The following is a 20,055-nucleotide window of genomic DNA, read 5'->3' on the forward strand; positions in this document are numbered from 1 at the left end:
CAAGGTCTGCCCTCACATCTCTGATCCTTCAGAGTCCCACGGGGAACAGAGGCAGCCTTGTTCTCGGTGGGCTCCTCAAGGCCAAGCGAGAGTCGGAGGCCTGGAACTTTCTCCCCCACCCCCTACCTTCTGGGCAGCAGGGAGGGGCTGTGGAGTAGACCATCTCTATGTGATGAAGCCTCCGCACACATCAAGCACGGGGCTCCGAGAGCTTCTAGGATGGTGACCACATGCAGGCACAACCCCAACACTGCAGGACAGAGGACCTGGACTCAGAACCCCTCCAGGCTTTGTGCTGCTTCATCTGGCTACTCATTTCTCTCTTTTTTAAAACCCATGCAATAAACCAGCAAGAGTAAACTGTTTTCTGGATTCTGTAGGCCATCTTAGCCAATCATTACTGGAGAAGTGTGTTGCGGGAGCCTCCACTTTGTAGTCAGGTGGGACAGAAGCTGTGGGCCACCAGGGCACCAACAGGGAAATCTAAGGGGACTGAGTTGGTAATCTGTGGGGTGTACATCCACGCCAGTGTCAGAACTGTAGGACCCACAGCTGTTGCCCAGAGGGTTGGGTAGTGTGGGGCATTCCACATGTCTAGTTAGCAGAAGTGTAGCTGTGAGACTGGCATGCGTATGGGCAGGAAAACAGTTGATGCTTCCTCCAGTCCCTGTCCCGTGTTCATCAGAGCGGTACTTTGCTCCACTCCTGGCAGATAAACATGGTGCTGTTTCCCTTCAGCGGGTAGGTGGGCAGGCTGACTCTGCATCTCAGCTCAGTGTAAATAAAGGATGTTACAAAACTGCTGATGTATGAACAGGAGGTAGGAAGGATGGTCCTGTGATTCTGGGGCCAAAAGCTCTTCAAAGAAAAAAAGTGGAAACGATGCTCGACGTTTTTACAAAAGTTTATTTTGTTAGCTCAATTTTTGAATAAAGAAATTTTTGGATAAAATAACTTGGACAACTTGAAAAAATGGAATAATGGATTTAGCCAGAAAAGACTTGAACTTGAAGACAAGCTGGTAAGAGTAGTGAGAGCAGGGAAAGTTCCAGGAGTGCAACAAGATGGACAGCTGAGGGTTGTGGTCCTAACAAGAGGCTGCGACAGTGATCTTTCCAATGGAAAGTGCACAATCCTTCATGGATGTGTGGCTCATGACCCAGCGCCATGGTGTGACAGCTCCTCTGGGACAAGGCTGTGCGGGATTCACTCCACGTATTTCCTTCTGAGGGCATGTGTGTGGGAGTGGATGTGAGCTAGCACAGTTTCAGCTGAGTGAATTGCATATACACTGACACAGTACTTAAAATAATTGAAAATTGTGACAATTTACGTTTTTTCAGGTGTATTATCTTAAGATGTAAGAAGTGGCTGAGCTCTCTTTGAGGGAGCAGGCAGATTCAGCTCAGCGTGGCACAGCTCAAGGTGAAGTGGCTATTGCATGAGAAGATAACGGCCCAGAAAGAGGAAGAGGCTCAGCTGCTCATTCCTTGTATGACACTGCCATGAGTAGCATTTTAGGAAATCTTACTAAAATATAATTTAACACTATTAGCCAAATCCTAATGGCTATTGTCTACTTTACCCCAAAATGATTTTTCACTGAGAAATAAAGTTAGGAAAGGGGTTGAAATCTGATAAGAAATATTGAGGTGAGTCCCAGGCACCCACAGTGTGGAAGCCATCTCTCCAACCTGGTTTATGACTTGTATCTCACTACAGGAAGCAACGTCGTCTATGCTTGGAACAAAGCACAAGAGCCCAAGAACCTTCTGGGTCATTTAGCTTTTGTCCTTCAGGATCCCGAAGTGAGATAAGCTCAGTGGCCGGAAACACCCTTCGACTTGTTCTTCCTCTGATGTCTTATGTCCTTGGGATCAAAGCCTCTTTCACTGGCACCAAACAGTGCCCACTGTGGAGTTTTTGCCATATAATCCTGGGCGCTGAAAGTTTCTGACCCGTTGCTGTCTTCATATGCCTGGATGAGCTCCTGAAAGTGGCTATAGTCGATCCATGTCCACCACTCTCCATCAATCTTAAACTGGAGGGAAGAGAAACTGTCGGGTCAGAGGCAACAGCATCCATACAAGGGAAAACACAAACCAGCCTGATTTTTTCCAGCATGTGAAAGAAAACTCTCACATGTGCCGAACATGGTTTCCTATCAGAGTAATTTATTCTTCAAAGGAAGGGTTTCTTTTCCCTGGAGACCACTGCTGTACCAGACTTGAAAGATCCAGTCACTGCATAAGGAATGCTTCCTGGAACTAGAAGCCAAGTTCATGTGGGGCAAGTTGAGCACTGCTGACAGGGGGTTAGCTCTTTCAGCGTCAGGCTAATTCCAGTTGCTGCCACTCTGCTTTCTATCAGCCATGGATTTTCATGGCTGTTAGCAGCACTCATGGAAGCCTTTTTATTATGAAATCTTGCTTGAGTTATTAGGAAAGCCTTAATCATGACTTCTAATTCTGCAATGCTAATGAAATGACTCAAACCAGCCTTTTAGTCTAATGTGGATACAATATCTCATTAGTGTGAAAAGCCTTGTTAAAAATTTCAGTTTGATAAAAGGAAATAATCCAATTTGTACCCTCTTAAGAAAATTGCTTCTCGAATGTCACTGGAGAATAGTGACCTGGAATGAAGAAAGCAAAAAGAAAGTGCTAAAGGAGATACTGATCTGGGAAGGCTTTTAGTTCAAAGCACGTGTTTGGCATTCACTTGTGTCAATGCACAACTAATATCCAACTTACAAACTGGCAAGTATTTCTGGTAATGCTATTGCCGCCTCAAAAATCTCAAACCCTAGGAACCCAGTCGAGTAACAACAGCCTGTTTCAGCTGAAATAACGTTGAAAATATATAAGATCGTGTTTAAAATTCTAAAACACACTGAATGTAAATAGAGTCTGATATTCTAATCCAATAGCTAAGAACTTTCTACAGGAAAACATGCCAAAGAAATGGAAAAGTTTAATTAATCTATCTCTGAATTACAAAAAGTTTGCTTTTAATGAGACCAATCTTCTCAATGGCGTCCTAGGGCTCTATGAACTTTGCAACCTGAGATGTAAGATCCATTTCTTGCCTTCATTTTCCCTCTCAACACTGACTGTCCCTGAGGGTTTCTGCTAGTATAAAAGGGGAAAAAAATTAGTCATTCCCAGGCAGGGAGCCTCAAAACTGCAGAGTTAAAGGTGACATCCTTCCCTGACCCCCTTACATTTCCAAGCCATGGCCAGACCCCACCAACTGTTGCTGAGCAGCGTGTCTGCTGCCCCTGCCCCCGGCCTGACATTACCCTGGTGCAGGCTCTAACTTCTTTTTTTCTTTATTCAGGCTTTTCTGAGGGAGTTTTTTTAAACTGATGGACGTTCTGATTCCAGTTCTGGCTTCTCTCAGCTTCTATAGCCTGACCATGACATTTAAATTTCAAATCCGCACCTCCTAACTCTTCATGAGCTGTGTCCCTGTTAGGTGACTCGATGCTCCTCCCTCTGATAACTATGCCTCAGACTTTTCATCCTGGGATGTGGAAAACCCTCCCGAATCCCTGTGGATCAGGACAGGTCCCCTTGCTTCAGAATCTGCACAACAGCAACACAGTTGAACTCCATCCTACTCCACTGAGACTGCTGGCTTTATGAACACACTGGATTGGCTATTCCAGGCTGAGCTCCTTCCTCTTTACCTGCTAACAAAGCTAGATGATCACATAATGAAAAAAATTCCACCTGTTCCCCTGACATCTTGAGGCACATGAAAAGGATTTTGCTGCTATTGACTCCATGTTATAGACTGTGTTTTAAGGTTTTCACGGCACAAGATGCAATTGAGACAGAGCAGGAGTGACTTACTAAGTGGTATAGAAATATACATTAACATGTTTGTATGAAGATTTCTTGGGGCTCACTGCCTTACTGGTGAATCACACACACACACACACAAAAAAACAACATATTCTCCTCTTCCTCATTTCTTCCTCTTTGAGAGTTTAGAATTCTGGATATGAAATTTGACTCATCTGCACCCATAATCCTGTTTTTTTTTCTTTCTCCAACTCTAACAATATTCACTTACCATGGATAGTCTATCAGGGACTAAAGATGAATTGGGATTCGAGCAAGATTTCTTTTTCTATCACAACCTAGATTAATACATTTCTTTTATATGCCAATTTAATGCACACATACACACATAGGGCACACAACAAACAATATGCAACACATTTCCTTGAAAAACAACTGTTGGCTACAACCCATTCAGTTGCTTTTCTAACGCCTAATGTGGTTTGAAAACATGTGTGTGAGCACTGGAATACATGGCCTGGTCTGACTCTAAAAATCTACCCTAGTTTGAAACAAAAACATTAGTAGTACAAATACAATCACAAGAGACAATCTGACAAATGACAATTCTGATTTCTAATATCAATAAAATTGGGTGACCTAGTAGCTACAGTACTCTGTGCTCCAGCCCACACAACAAAGCTCCATAGATTGGTGGTCCAAACACAGATACTTGCCTTCTCACACTTCTAGGGACTAGAAGCCCCAGATCAAGTTTTTGCCAATTCAGGATCTAGTTTCATGGTTAACAGATGATGTTATGTGACCTGACATGACCTTTTCTTAGTTTATACACACAGAAGGAGAATGAATGAGTCTTCTGGTGTTTCCCCACATGTAAGAAAAATGAATCAGAGAGAGTAAGCGAGAAACATATCTTGAGATGTTCTGTCTGCTGGTTTAACTTTCCAGGCTCCTACAATGGCTGGGACTAGGCTTGGCAGAAGACAGGAATTCAACCCAGGTCTCCCATGTTGGTAAGTAGGAACCAAGTTACTCAGTGCTATTACTGCTGCCTCTAGGGTGCACATTAGCAGCAAGTTAGAATCAGAGCCAGAGCCAGGTATCAAAGCCAGGGACTCTGATATGCAAAGCCCGCATCTTAACTGCTAGGCTAACTGAGCACTCAGTGTCTTGTCTCTTTTTATAAGGACACAAATCCCAGGGGGGATTAGGACTCATCATTTAAAGCCTCATTCAACCTTATTGCTTCCTTAGAAGTCCCATCACATTAGGGGTTAGGCCACACTGATACAGGGATCTGGGGAGAAATACAACATTCAGTCCATAATAGCAGATTGCTCTGAAATTAACACTCAATCATCAGCGCACAAAGACTCAGTGCACAGAACCTAACTCTGTTCAGGCTCTCTTGCAAGACAATCTGAGAATCATTACTATGAACAATATGCGTTAAAAGCTCAGAAAAGCTAAACTGTTACATGTAAAAGGCGGAGGTGAGAAAGGCAAAAATTCGACATGATTGACACATGAATCATGCTGACAGACAGCTGCAGAACAGAGGAATGAAACTCTAAATCATAAAATCTGAGGTTAGCTATCCTGAGACATGAGGTCCTTCTGCTTCAAGAATCCCTCAAATCCAACAGTGAGAGAAGAGGTACATGGATGCAGAATTACAAATAAACTCAAAAGGTCACGGGTGATCTAAAACCACACCACAAACACAGTCAGGTGCAGCTCGGACTGAATCAGGCCAAGCTGATGTGGGCCTGTGGCCTCAATGGGCACATGCGTCAGTGGGGGATCCTAACACCCAGAACCAACTACCTCTAGGTAGAGGGCCTGGCTCTAACTACTTTCTTATCTAGTATGCAGGGAAAATTCCATTGAAGATAAAAAGGACAACATAGGGTCTTCATTACCGTTAACATTTTGAGATACGCTACCAAAGACGGTGGATTAAGCATGTACATTTACTTACTTTGGTTTCTTCTCTTTTTTTGCTTTTATTTTTGATGATGTTTATATAGTTGATCAGGGTGGGAAGGGTTGAGGATCAGGGGAAAGTAGGTGAAAATATTGTTTCCACATTTTCTTTTTCTTCTTCCTGTAAGTGGAGGAGCTAAAGGGAGAAGCCACACCCAGCCTCCCAACCATATCAGTACCCAGGGATGAGGAATGGCCAGCTGATGTCATCCCAAGCTCTCCGATGTGCAGCATGATGAGGGTTCTGCCCAAGGGGTTTCGATAGTTCTGAACTGCTGTTGATTTCTCAGATCCAAGGATAAAGGAATCCTTCCAAGGTCCATTGGCTGACATAGTCAACTTCAGTGTCTTCATTCACTCAGAAACTTGCTGTCAGGTTTCACTGGGATAGTTGACCAATTTATTCTGCCCTCCTTCCTCTGCTATGGTACCAGATGTCCTCTGCAGGCTCCAATGTTGTCATATCCTCCATGTGCACCTGCGTATGCCACCCACTGCTCGAAGCCACTGAGAAGGCCCAGTTCTAACACATGCACGCCACTCCCTGACCACAGGTCCTGCCACTCTCCCCATGGTTGGAGTTCTGAGTCCAGTGGTTTAGTTGGGGCGACCCTCAAAGAAATCTGAGGTGATCTCAGACCTGAACCTTATGTGTGCCAATCTGTATGGGGTCCAGCTTATTCTGTCACCCACATCAGTCTACATACACACTGGTAGTTCCAATTGCTAGGTCAGATTTATCTCCAGCTCTGTCTCTTATGCTAACCAAGGAGTGCTATGGTTCAGCCTAGCCCTGCCCACTACATACTGTCCTCACATACACCATCAGGAGCTGCAACCCAGTCAGAGTGATGCTCAATAACCTCCACTGGGCCATCCCACAGCCTTGGTTTTTATGCCTGCCAGCATGTGCAGTGGACTGGTCCATTTTGCCTCACATCCCATTCAGCTCTCATACACATCATTTGGTGTTGAAGCCTGAGTCAACTCAACTGACTCTACTCTCCAGCCCACACTCATGCCAGTGGTTCCCACCACCTGTCCAGCCAGGCCCACCACCGGCCTTGGTTCTTTTGCTCACCAGTGACAGTTAAGCCCATAAGAGAGGTGTCCATAGCTTCCCTACTACATCCATCCCTGCCCCAGATCTTGCACTCTCCCGGTGGTTCTGCAGTCTAGCTCAATAGGACCTGTCCCCAGTTCCCACATTTGTGAGCTAATGTGGCAAAGCTTGACCAGTCTGCCCTTACTCTGGATCATGCCTGCATAAGTGAATGCAGTCGGTTGGCCCAGCCTAGCTCTCCATCAACCCAGTCCACATGCAGGCCAACAGGTGTTGTAGCCCTGCTTGGCTTGGTCTGCACCCAATCCCAGCTCTCACACCAGCACCAGCAGTGGCCCAGCAGGGGAATTCCTATAACTCTCTTACCAGGCTTGCATTCTCACCCCTAGTTCACACATGTGCTGGCGGGTACTATGGCCAAGTCTTGCATGGCCCGTCTCATCTTGGCATTTGCTGGTGAGTGCTATATTCTGGCCCAGCCCAGTCTGCCCCCAGTTTCAGCTCACACTGGTGACTGCTGCTCCCCAACCCAGACCAGCCAGCCCCTAGTCCTTGCCCTGATGTGAACTAGTTGGTGCTGCGGCCCAACCCAACCAAGCTGCACCCCATCCTGCCTAAAGTCCTCTCCTTGAACGTGCTGGGATATGGGCACCAGTTCTAATCCTAGTGGTCCCGCTTCCTATCCAGCTACCTGCTTGTGGCCTGGGAAAGCAGTTGAGGATGGTCCAAAAGCCTTGGGACCCTGCACCCTCATGGGAGACCCGGAAAAAGCTCCTGGCTCCTGGTTTTGGATCAGCTCAGGTCCAGCCATTGCGGCCACTTGGGGAGTGAATCATCGGAGGGAAGATCTCCTTCTTTGTCTCTCCTTCCCTCTGTATATTTACTTTTCCAATAAAAATAAATAAATCTTTGAAAAAATGAGGGAGGTGGGGTGGAGATAAACACAGAAGAATAATAAAAAAAAATTTGACGGTAGCTGTTGTTTTAGAGGGCAAAGAAGGTGTGTTTGTATCGGAAGACAGTAGAAGCCTGTGAACATGAAATGCCATGCAGTGTGGCTCCCCTTTGCTAAAAACACGCAGGTGATCTGTGGGCTTCATGTGGCAACAGCTGTCTGAGATAAAAACTACAAAATTAAATTCCAGGTATACCTAATGCAATCAAAATGAGTTTTTAATCTCACTTTCTGGAGACTCACTTTCTGGAGTACTCCAATTTTGTTAGAGTACAGCTAAATCCTCTAAGTGCTGTCAACAAAATGACCAATTTTTTTCTGACATTTTGAAAAGTAATTGCTGGGAGCAATGTGGCTTCTGCTCAGGTGAACTCCACCTGCACCACCGAAGGATAAACTCGCAGTCACTAGGTCTGTTAAGACAGTCATGCACAAAACTGAAACAGAGACACACAATTTGCTTCCGATTCCGAGCCAGGAGGGAGCTGACAGCTCTTCTTTCCCTTCCCTGATGAACTACAAACCTAAAAATCCAAGCGAAAGATTTCTGTGATCAGTGTCCCATTATCTATAAGAGTTTAAACTTGGCAAAGCTCGCAAGGTGACCTTGGAGATCAAGGAGACTGCTGCTGGGCGAGCTGGTTCAGGGGCATCCACCCATTTCCCAGAGACATTTCACTCTCTCTTTCTTGTCTGCCTGCTCTGCAACACCTGAGTGGCAGCACGAGGGTACTTCAAAAAGCTAATCGAAAGTGGAATTTAAAGATAAGCTAATTTTGAAGCGAAATGTTTTTGCAACCCATGCGGTCTTTTCATGACACGTGTGTTGCAGCAACTTGCTGAGAACTCTTCAGACAAAGCAGTTCAGGATAATTTTTCTATTTTGGAAGCATTTGGGGTTGAATTCTAGCTGTGCACTGCTTGCTCTTGGATAAGACTTGTAATCTTCTAGCCTCCATGTCTTCCTGTGGAAATTGAGGAACAATGGCACCTATGACTCAGAAGGCTTTCCCAAGTGTTGTTGGCTGTTACATTGATTAGACTGCAAAACCGAGCAATGGGGATACATCAATGGAAATGAAGGAGCTAAAATACAAGAAGATAGTGGCAGGAGATGACAGAGTATCCTTAAAATGCTAAAGGGAAACCAAAGAATTTCTCAACTTAGAATATTCTATTTTGAGAGTCATTCATTCAAGAGAGAGTACAATAAGGATGTTTTGGTAGAGGAAGGAGACTCGGTTTACTGCTCAGTTTTGTAAGTAGACCACATTCACAGCAACAACTGGGATGCAAGAAATCAAGCGAACAAAGAAAGGAGTATTTGCATGCATGTGTGAGTATTAACTGCAGGAAAGAGTATAGGACGTCTTTGTATCGTGTGTGTGTGTGTGTGTGTGTGTTCTTAAGATTTATTTCAAGGTAGAGTGACAGACTGAGAGGCAGTAGAGGGAGAAGAAGAGGAAGGAGAGAAAGAGAGAGAACCAAGACCTTCCATTTGCTGGCTAATCCTGCAAATGGCTATGAAAGCTGGGGATTGGTCAAGCACAGGCCAGCAGCTAAAAGCCAGGAAGTCCATTTGAGTTATGGGAAGCAGGAACTCAAGTACTTGGGTCATCTTTTGCTGTTTTCTGGGTATTTCATCGAGCTGAATTAGAAGTAGAGTAAGCAGGGCTCGAACTGCCACTCTAATATGGGATGTGGGGGATCTCAAGCTGGAGCTTAACTCACTGTGCTACAGTGTTGGTCCCCAAGTCCTTGAAATGTGCTTAAGAAAGTTATAGCAAGGTTGATTAACTGCTTAAGAAAGTTATAGCAAGGGGCCCAGCTGCATGGCCTAGTGGCTAAAGTCCTGCCTTGAACGCGCCAGGATCCCATATGGGCGCCGGTTCTAATCCCGGCAGCTCCACTTCCCATCCACCTCCCTGCTTGTGGCCTGGGAATGCAGTCGAGGACGGCCCAAAGCTTTGGTACCCTGCACCCGCGTGGGAGACCCGGAAGAGGTTCCTGGTTCCCGGCATCAGATCTGCGCGCACCAGCCCGTTGCGGCTCACTTGGGGAGTGAATCATCAGACGGAAGATCTTCCTCTCTGTCTCTCCTCCTCTCTCTGTATATCTGACTTTGTAATAAAAATAAAATCTTTAAAAAAAAAAAAAGAAAGTTATAGCAAGGTTGATTCACTTCAGAATTCAACTAAGTATATATTTAAAAAATAGAAGAGTAGTGAGATGCTAGCAGATGCTAGCAAATTCCGGCAGACTGTGTCTGGGGACCTACACAGGTCACAGACAGGTGGGCAGAGCCCTTGGCTGGCATGCCTTCCTGCTGGAAGACCAGGCTCAAAAGGCAGGACCACTGAGGGAGTATGTCACAAATGAGGAATGACTTCTAGGGTACTCGCACCAAACAGACTACTGCATTGGCAGGTAAAGAAGGGGGCTGAGACTGGGTGATTTGGAAGAAGGAAACCAGAGGACTCTCTGGATCAGACCAATGTACCTGCCCACATGGGAAACCTGAGTTGAGCTAATTGATATTGACTACCACCCCTTGGCACACATGAAAATTAGGGCTGAATGACCACCTGCCAGAGCTAGGCCACTGTATCCACCAGGGAGTAGGGGCAGGGGGTGGGTCACATTAGGCTGGGCCATGACGCTAACTGGCATGTGAGAGAACCAGATCTGTGGGTAGATTCTGTGGAGGAATTTGTGAGCTCACCCTTGTGGGACTACAATACTTGCTGGTTTTCTCAAGGGCTGGAGCTGGTAAAGGGCTGAGAACTCACCAACACTTGAAGGAACTGGGATTGTGTCAGCAACGCCCGCGTCACCGTGTACCCCCAGCCTAGCAGAGGGGCTAGGGTTGCAGACAACACACAAGACAACACAAAACAACATGCAGTGGGTCACTCTTGTATACAGAATGCAAAATTTATTCCAAGTATCCTGCATCTTTTATAGTCTGCTTAGTCCCTCCCAGTATTATCCCAATGTTCAAGCAACACCTAAGCTCCCCTGGGGGCATCTTAACAAAAGGAAAGTAAAGAAGAGGGAACTTGCAGTCAAGCCAGGGGCTAAATGCATTAGGCCAAGATTTCCCACTGTGTTACTTCTTAAAAACAAGCTAAGCTGTGGAGTTAACCCTTGGGAGACCGGGGCCTACAGGGTTGGGAACAGGCAAAGTTGGTCCAGGCTGCAGCACCCACAGGCATACCCAATAATTGGGTGTAAAGAGTGACAGATTGCAACATCTACCAGCACACACAAAGACTGGGAGTAGAGGGCAGACTATGCTGGGTAGGGTGCCAAATACCTGCTGGCATAAGTGAGATCTGGGTCTGGGAGTGAGTCTGTTGGGGAAATTTGGGGAACTCCTCTACTGGGTTGCAGCTCCCACTGGTGTATGTGAGAGTCAGGGCTGGGAGCAGGTCAGGCTGGGAAATATGGCAGTACCCACTGGCATATGTGTAGACTGGGTTGTGGGGTTAGGTGGGCTGAACTAAGCTGCAATACCAATAGGTATATACAAGACTCTGATTGGGACATGGCATGAACTGGAGTAGTCTGCTGTACATACTGGCACACACAACAAATAGTGCTGAGGGCAGGCCTGGTGGGAGTTCCTGGGGGTTGCCCCAACTAGACTGAAGTTCCCACTAGTGTGCACAAGGGCCAGATCTGTGGCACACTGGGTTGGGCTGGGCCACAGCATCCATCAGTTTCCATAGGACATTGGGGCTGGAGATAGAACTAGCCAGGCAACTACAATCATCAGTGTAGGCTGATGCAGGTGACAGACCTAAAAGGACCCTGCATTGGCTGGCACATGCAAGAGTTAGGCCTGGGGTCATCTCAGCTGAGGTTTTTTGGGGCACCCCCCCCCCCCAGCTAGACCACTGGACTCAAAACTGCAGCCACAGAGAGCAATTGATTTGTGGTATGACAGAATGCATGAATTGGGACCAGGCCGCCTTGATTGCTGATGCTAATGCAGTGTTTGGCATGCCCAGGTGCATAAGGGGGACAGGATGGCTAGTCCATTTAGGCATGCAAAGGACACTGAGTGCCACGTGAGAAGATGGAGAACAGAACAGGCTGGATAACTCTCCTGGGAGTTGTCTGGGTGAGTGGAGAACTACTGTGGAATCTTTCAGCCAATGGACCTTGGAAGGACTTTCTCAACCTTGGAGCAATGAAACTGTCGAAACCATTCAAGCAACAGCCTTTGAATATTGTTTTCTGCATCAGGGTTTCTAAGGCGACATCAAGTGGACATCCCCAACTCCCCGGAATAATTTACAGAACACAGAACTCACGTGTTCCATGAAAGTTTTTCCATGAAAGTTTTCCCTGTGAAGTCAAGTGGATAAGGTATTTCATTTTGCTTTATATTCCTCTATGGGTAGATTTTCAATGGCTGATTCAATTAAAAAATCAGATTACTGAGGAATAAAGCAGGCCCCAAATTGAAAAAAAAATTAAGTCTGTAAAGACAGTCATCACAGTGTTTTTCTGCTGATACATATACTGTTACTTTGTAAGGAAACTCCCGCAAGACTGTTCATGAAAAGCTGTCTTCCCCCAAAAAACTGTAATCAGATGAAAAAAAGAATAGAAGAGTAGAGGATTCTGGGGAGATGGTAGTTCAGAAAAGGCCCAAGAATACCTAGTCCCCACTGATACCAAAAAAAAAATAAATAAATAAAAATAAAAAAAATTGCCCTGGCAGAATCTGTCTGCTGGAATCTACTAAAGGCTTACAACTTTCTGGGAAAGCTTGACAATAAGGTGCACTTAACTTTAGATGTGCCCTGTGCATGCCTGTGCTTAACTCCATGGAGCAGCTTGTTCGTGGCTGATGAGAGCCAGGATGAGAAACAGAAACCATTTCCTCCCAATGCTGGGAGCTGTGTTGATTGCTGATGTTCATCACAGAGATGTAGCCGAGCCGGCGGCCATTCTTGCTACACCGCCCTCATTCACTGTTGCAAGTCACTGTCCCTGTGGCTGAAGTGGCTTACAGGGTGAGCAGCTTTCTCCTGTTCTTCACTTTTCTCTTTCTCATTTTCTGAGAAACAGACAAGAAAGACAAGGACATTTAAGTGAATTGTCTTGGGGCAGGAGCCTGGGGTAACAGTATCAGTCACCTCCTCTTGGAATGCCTGTATCCCACCTCAGAGTGCCCTGTCTGAGTCTCAGCTACTGCACTTCTGATCCAGCTTCTTGCTGATGTGTATCCTGTCAGCTTAATTCCTTGAGTCCCTGCCACCTGCATGGGAAATCTAATGTTGTTTCTGACTCTAGGCTCCAGGCTTCATTGTTGCCCATTTCTGGCTGTTGTGGGCATTTGAGGAGTGAATCAGTAGACGAAACATCTCTCTTGTTCTCTTTGTCTTTCAGAGAAAACAAAAATAAACAAATAAAAATTAAACATGACAATCACCACCTCTGGATATACAGGGGAAATTAGACTGTCATTTTGTATGCGAAGAAGAAAGTTTAAGCTTAGGAAAGACCTTAACTTTACACATGAGGCTGGTGCTGAGCAAAGAGCCAGTCTTTAGTAACAAGAAACAAAGGATTAAAAATTCTCAGTAAACCCTGATAAAGAAGATTCTGACTTCCTCTTACTGAGATTTTAGATATAAAGGTGCAGTTAAAAAGGTCACAATGGTGAGCAGTTGATGTCCCTTGGGAGTGATTGTTCACATACCGGGTCCCTGCCTTCCACATGGAATTCCATGCTCCGGGCTTCAGCTACGCTAGCCCTGGCTGCTTTGAGCACAGTGGCGCCCCAGTCTAATCCTCTGCATCCCACATGGTGCCGGTTCTGCCTTGGCTGCTCTACTTCTGATCTGGCTCTCTGCTTATGGCCTGGGAAAGCAATGGAGGATAATCCAAGCCCTTGTGATCCTGCACACATGTGGGAGACCTGAAAATGGCTCTTGGCTCCCAACTTTGGATCAGCATAACTCTGGCCATTGAGGACTGCACCAATGAATCCAAGCGCTTCTTTCTTTTTTTCTTTTTTTTTTTTTAGATTTATTTATTTTTATTAAAGTCAGATATATAGAGAGGAGGAGAGACAGAGAGGAGGATCTTCCATCCATTCATTCACTCCCCAAGTGAGCCACAATGGCCGGTGCTGTGTCAATCCGAAGCCGGGAACCTGGAACCTCCTCTGGGTCTCCCACACAGGTGCAGGGTCCCAAAGCATTGGACCATCCTCGACTGTTTTCCCAGGCCACTAGCAGGGAGCTGGATGGGAAGTGGAGCTGCCGGGATTAGAACCAGCGCCCATATGGGATCCTGGGGCATGTTCAAGGCGAGGACATTAGCTGTAGGCCACGCCGCCGGGCCCCAAGCACTTCTTTCTATCTCTCCCTCCCTGTAAAAATCTGCCTTTCAAATGCAAAAAAAAAAAAAAAAAAAAAAAAAAAAAGATTTAAATTAATAAGCCACAGAAAGCAAGCATGGCTTATTCAAAGGAAGAAATATAAATCAACATAAACTGACCCTGAGAAACACTTGGGGACAGATTAGACAAAAAAGCTGGAACAATTGCCAGAAGATGCTATAACATGAAGAACAATAAAGAGAGGAATGTATGAACAAAATAGAAATGTCACTAGAGAGAAAACACTAAAAAAATTAAGAAACCAGAAAAAACTTGTAATTGAAATAAAATATTCTGGGGATTCAAAGACAGATTTGAGCAAGTGGAAGAAAAAAAAAATAAATGAACTTAAAGAGAAAGGACAGAGAGAAAATATTAAGAAATGGTGTCTTAAAATCTCAAACTTGAGAAATTCATGAATACAGATGCTTCTTTATTTAGGATGCAACTATGTTCTGAAAAACACCTCAAACAAATTGAAAAAATACTTAAGTATGTTCATTTACTATATCTAGTCTGCCAAACACTATCCCTTAACTCTATTGACCTTAAACATGTTCAAATATCTCACATCATCCTACAGCTGGGAAATATACTCTAATACAGGTCTATTTTATAGTAGAGCATTAAATATCTTAATAATTCATTAAACACTATGGATTTAATATTTAATGCTTTTCAAAATGGTATCTGTGGACGCTTTTGTGTTACCTGAAAGTCCAGAGAATTGTGAGCTGAGTCATCATGAGCTGAGAATCATCTGTAAATATTCAAGAAGCTCAACAAACTCTATGTAGGATGAACTAAAAAAAACTTAGAGCAGGACACAGTCAAAAACTGTCAAAAGCCTAAGACAAACAGAGAATACTGAGAGAAGGAAAAGAAGCAGAATTCATAACATACTAGGGATTTACAATAAGGTCATCAGAGCATTCATTTTGTAATCAGAAACTTGGGAGAACAGAAGGAAGCTCAAAAGGAAAAAAACTCAACCAAAAAGGTCATGTCTGGAAAAAAAAAATCATCCATCGTTCAAATGTGAGGAAGAGTTGAGACAGTTCCAGATAAACAAAGGCTATGGGAGTTTATTCCACTAGATCTGCTCTGCAAGAAATGATGACGGGACTAGTGTACGATGGACAGCAGACAGAAACTTGAAGCTATATGAAGAAACAGAGACATAGAAAAGCTAAACATATGGACAGTTATAAAAGCTAACATTATTGCAATTTTAGTTTGTAATTCCACATTTTGTTTTCTGCATCAGTTTTGACAGGAACACATTTTAAAAATTGTAAGTTCAGGTGTTAGGGCACAAAACACAGCAATGCAATTTTGTGACATCTCAAAGGACTGAATACAAAATCTGGAGTTTTTGTGTGAATAAAGTTAAGCTGGCATAAATTCAAATCCAAGTATGTTAATTTTAGGCTGTTAAATGCAACACCTATGGTAACCATAAAGAAAACACATGGCATACAAAAAAGGAATGAACAATGTAACTAAGTTAATTCACTACAAATAAGAACTTAAACAGTGATGAATAAAAATGAGTGATAAAAACGCTATAAAGCATATAGAAAACAAATAGCAAAATTACAGAAGTGTGCTCTCTTTGGGACTACGTTAAATGTAAATAGATTCAAATCGAGATAGAGATTGGTCGAATAGACTTAAAATTTAATTATAAGTTACATATGGAAGATTAATCTTGAATCCAAAGAGAAAAACAGATCAACTGAGAAAGGATGACATGATGTGGAATAGCACATGGCAAAGACAAAACTGCCACAATGCAGGACAAATGATTGTGGAATATTTGCATGGACCCTGCAGAGACCACTTCATGTTATAAAAACTTTATAATGTAATGCAGATCTTCAAAGTTCATCCATATCTGTGGCATTCCTCCTTCCAAAATAAAAAAATAAATAACCTAGGAAAAAAGCAAACAGAAAGATGTAACGAAAACACAGAGTAGATATCAATGTCATTGAAATCAGAAAAACAGAGAAAAATCAATCAAATGAAAAGTTGGCTCTGAAAAAAAATTAATAAAATCAACAACCCTCTGGCAGGACTGACAAAAAGAGATGACACCATCATTCAGTTCAAAGAGGCAATCAGATATTGCTCAGACATCAAAAGAAAAACAAGGTAATATTATGAGTGATTTACTTACACGAATCTGATCATTTAGAAAGAAAAAAACAATTCCTTGAAAAATTCAACCTATGCTCTTCTCAAAAAAAAGTTTTGAATAGCTTAATAACCCTGCAACTATTAAAGAAGTGGAATCCAGGCCAATACCCGTGGCATAGTGAGTTAAGCTGTCACCTATGGTGCCCACATTAAAACAGGTGCCGATTCTAGTCCTGGCTGTTCCACTTCCCATCCAGTTCCTTGTTGTGGCCTTGGACAGCAGCGGAGGGTGGTTCAGCTCCTCAAGACCCTGCACTGCATGGGAGGCTTGCAAGAAGCTCCTGGCTTCAGATCGGCTCAGCTCTAGCTGTTGTGGCCCTTTGGGGAGTGAACCAGTTCTTGCTAAAGACCTTCTCGCTCATTGGGTGGTGGACAGGATTGGGGTGGGGCACGACCTTGGGCCTGCGGGTTTAAACTTCGACAGCCGGGAGGCTGCTGGGGGCTGCAGGAGGGAGCGTCTTGCTCGGATCCTGATCCCAGCCACCATGTGCTCATGATGAGCTGGGCCCGGGCAGCCAGTGTGCCATTTGGCGCCAGGCTGTGCCTGCTGGCCGCCCGGCCAGGGAGCTCTGGGGTATTGGTTGTCCGAATCACTGCTTAGGTAGTCCAGGCTGATCCCACTGTTTCCGGTATCTGAGTCAATCCTAAAGATTCCCAATGTCAGTAATTCTTCCTTCGAAGAACTTCTAATCACTTAACAATGCTGAGCTGTGAACACCTATTATGCAAAAGATAAGGCTCAGGGCTTGTCTAGCAGGATTTTGTTTTGCCTGACATGATGATGGTTCAGGAGACTGGTCACATTAGGCAGGGCCATAATATAAACTAACACTCTAGAACCTTATCCTGGGGTAGATTCTGTGCAGGATGTGTGGGCCACACCCTGTAGAAAGTTTAGCCCCACTGGTAAACCTAAAAGTTTGGGTGGTGATGGACTAAGCTAGGTGTGACCAAGGAGCCTGCCATCAATCATAGGGAAAGGAACCCGCAACAGTCTGGAGTGGTCAAGGCAGCAGCACCTGAATGTGCATCCTGAATAGGATGTGGGGTGGGCCAGATTGCAACATTCACCAGCTCATATACGGCCAAATAGAAGGCCAGAGTATGCCGGGCACTGGCCTAAAACCCAATGGCATGTATGTGAACTGGGTCTGGGAGTGGATCAAGTGGAGGAACTTGGGAAACTCCCTTGGCGAGTCATAGCTCTCGCTGGTGAACATGATCTGGGGGTCCAGATCTGGGGGTTGGACAAGCAGGGCATAGTAGCTCCAAAATTTGTAAATTGGTAATGGAACGGAATGTACTGGGCAGGACTGAGCAAACCTTAGCCTACAAGCAAAACTAGAAACCAGCATGGAGCACAAGTCATACCGAGCTAGGCTCTTGCACCTACTGGTCCTCAGAGCAACCACGGACAGGTGCGTGATTTACGGCTAGGAACAGGCCCAATTGGGGAGGTAAGGGGACACCCTAACTGGGTTGAGGTTCCCACCAACGGGTGCGTGTGCTGGAGTGGGGGCTGCGTTCTATCTAGGAAACAGTTGTAGTCACCCGAGGCACTAGTGTGGGCTGGGATTGGATGCACTAGGCCAATTCAGACCCCAACACCATCTGGTGTCATGGAGAACCAGAGGGTAGATGTGGGACTGACTAGGCTGGGTCTCAATCCCCTAATGAGCCATGTGTGAGCTGTATGTGGGTATGGACGAGCCATGGCTGGGCTGAAACATCCAACAACAAGAACCAGAATGGGGTGAAAGCCAGCCAGGAAAAGCCACTGTTCCTGCTAGGACAGGAGGTGAACTGAGTAGGGCTGGCTCAAGGACTCCCTGGTATGTGCAAAATCTGGCATTGGGAGGGGTTCTGATGGAGGAGCCTGGGCAACTCCTCTGGCAGGACACAGTCCCTGCAGGTAAGCGCAAGAAGCATGATAGGAAACAGCCCAGAATAGGCCATGGAAAGTTTCCCACTGGCACACATTCAGCATGGGTCAGGGGCAGACCAGGCTGAATCAGTTCATGTCATCCACTGGCAAATCCGAACACCAGAACAGAGTGTGGGTTGAGCCGGGTTTGGTCGTGACAAAACCAGTACACATTATGGAATGCCAGGGCGTGGTTGCCTGTACTGGATTTGACTGCAGCAACCAACCAGCACATGTGAGAACCAGGAAGGGAGGGGCAGAACCAGCAGGGGGATTAAGGGGCTGGTCCCCTCGCCGGACAGCTACTCCCACTGGAGAGCTTGGGCTGGGATGGGGACAGACCAGACTAAGCAGGGCTGCAACACCTGTGCGCTGAATGTGGACTGCATCAAGGAACAGCCAGGCTGGGCTGATTGTTCCTGCGGGTGCAAGCATAAATTAGAGTGGGTGAGGGATGTTTGGGCTTAGCCGCAGCGTCAGCTGGCACTGGGAACTAATTCTGTCAAGTCAAACCACAGAACCACCTAGAGTGCATAAACCGGGACTGAGAGAGACCTGGGAGGGGAAAAGTGGGTTCTCCCTTCCTGGGTCACTAGTCCAGTGGGAGGGCATGAAAACTAGGATGGGGGCTGGGGTGGCTAGACAGAGAGGCACTCAACAACACCCGTGAGGGCTGGATGGTTGAGTTGGTTAGATGGAACTAAGCTTTAATACCCAGTGACATGTACAAGAGCCAAATGGGATGGGGGAAAGACTGGTCTACTGCTACACATACTGGCAAACCAGGGTAGGGGGCGGGCCTGGTGGGGGTTATTGTGGGTCGCCCCGACTAGGCTGCAGCTCCCACTGGTTGATGTAAGGGCTGAGTATGTGCTGGGCAGAACCAGACTGGACTGCAACACCCATTGGTTCCAGTGCAACTCGGGACTGAAAACAGAACCAACCCAGCAATCGAAACCACCAGCTGCTCGGGGTGATGGACTGTGCTGGGTCCTGTGCTTGCTAGAACATACAAGAATCAGGTCTGGGAATACCTCAGAGTTTCTTTGGAGATCTCCCCAATCGAACTGCTGGACTCAGAACTCTAACCAAGAAAAGACAGAAGACAGAACAGGTCAATCATTCATCTCAGCTATATGTTGGCAGAGAAATATGGGGCAAATGAAGACTTTATGATGGACCATATCAATCACGACGACCTCATCTAGCGAAACTGGCAGCGATTCATAACTGGAGAACTATTAAAACCACTTGAGCAAATATCTCAGAGCATGCCCCACATCCGGGACTTGGGGTGGGCGGGAAACCGGGTGGGGCTTCTCCCTCAATATCCCCCTTTACCTCAGATACAAGATGGAAACAATATGGACGTAATAGTATTACCCACTTCCCTATACCCCCTGAACCTTTTTTTTTTTTTAACCGTAATTGACTTGTAAAGATTGTCAACAGTACAATAAAATATATTAAAAAAAAAGACCTTCTCTTCTGTAAAATCTATCAAATAAAATAAATACACAAATAATTAGGAAAAGATGAATGAAGACACAAAGAAATTTGACTTTCCAGACATTGCTTTAGGAATATAAAATGGCATAATCGCACTAAAAATGGTTGAGTAGTTTTTTTAAGGATTAACAAAGAAAGAAATCCGAGCATATAACCTAACAATTCCACTGCCAATGCAACCCTGAGAAATGAATATTAATGTTC

At 45.2% G+C, this 20,055-nt stretch overlaps 1 protein-coding gene across 1 annotated transcript in view; it reads right to left on the reverse strand.

The window, feature by feature from the left end:
• Positions 1-889: 889 nt before the first annotated feature.
• The window catches only part of LOC131483155 (S-adenosyl-L-methionine-dependent tRNA 4-demethylwyosine synthase TYW1-like), a 143,087-nt gene continuing 123,921 nt past the window's right edge, over positions 890-20,055 (reverse strand). The window contains exons 8-10 of the mRNA XM_058680489.1: positions 6,329-6,338; positions 3,878-3,901; positions 890-2,057 (exon numbers count right to left, since the gene is read on the reverse strand). Coding sequence (XP_058536472.1) covers positions 1,820-2,057; positions 3,878-3,901; positions 6,329-6,338 — 272 coding nt within the window. The 3' untranslated portion in view covers positions 890-1,819. The remainder of the gene's footprint in view (positions 2,058-3,877; positions 3,902-6,328; positions 6,339-20,055) is intronic.

Source organism: Ochotona princeps, chromosome 24, assembly GCF_030435755.1.
Source record: "Ochotona princeps isolate mOchPri1 chromosome 24, mOchPri1.hap1, whole genome shotgun sequence".
Lineage (NCBI taxonomy): Eukaryota > Metazoa > Chordata > Mammalia > Lagomorpha > Ochotonidae > Ochotona > Ochotona princeps.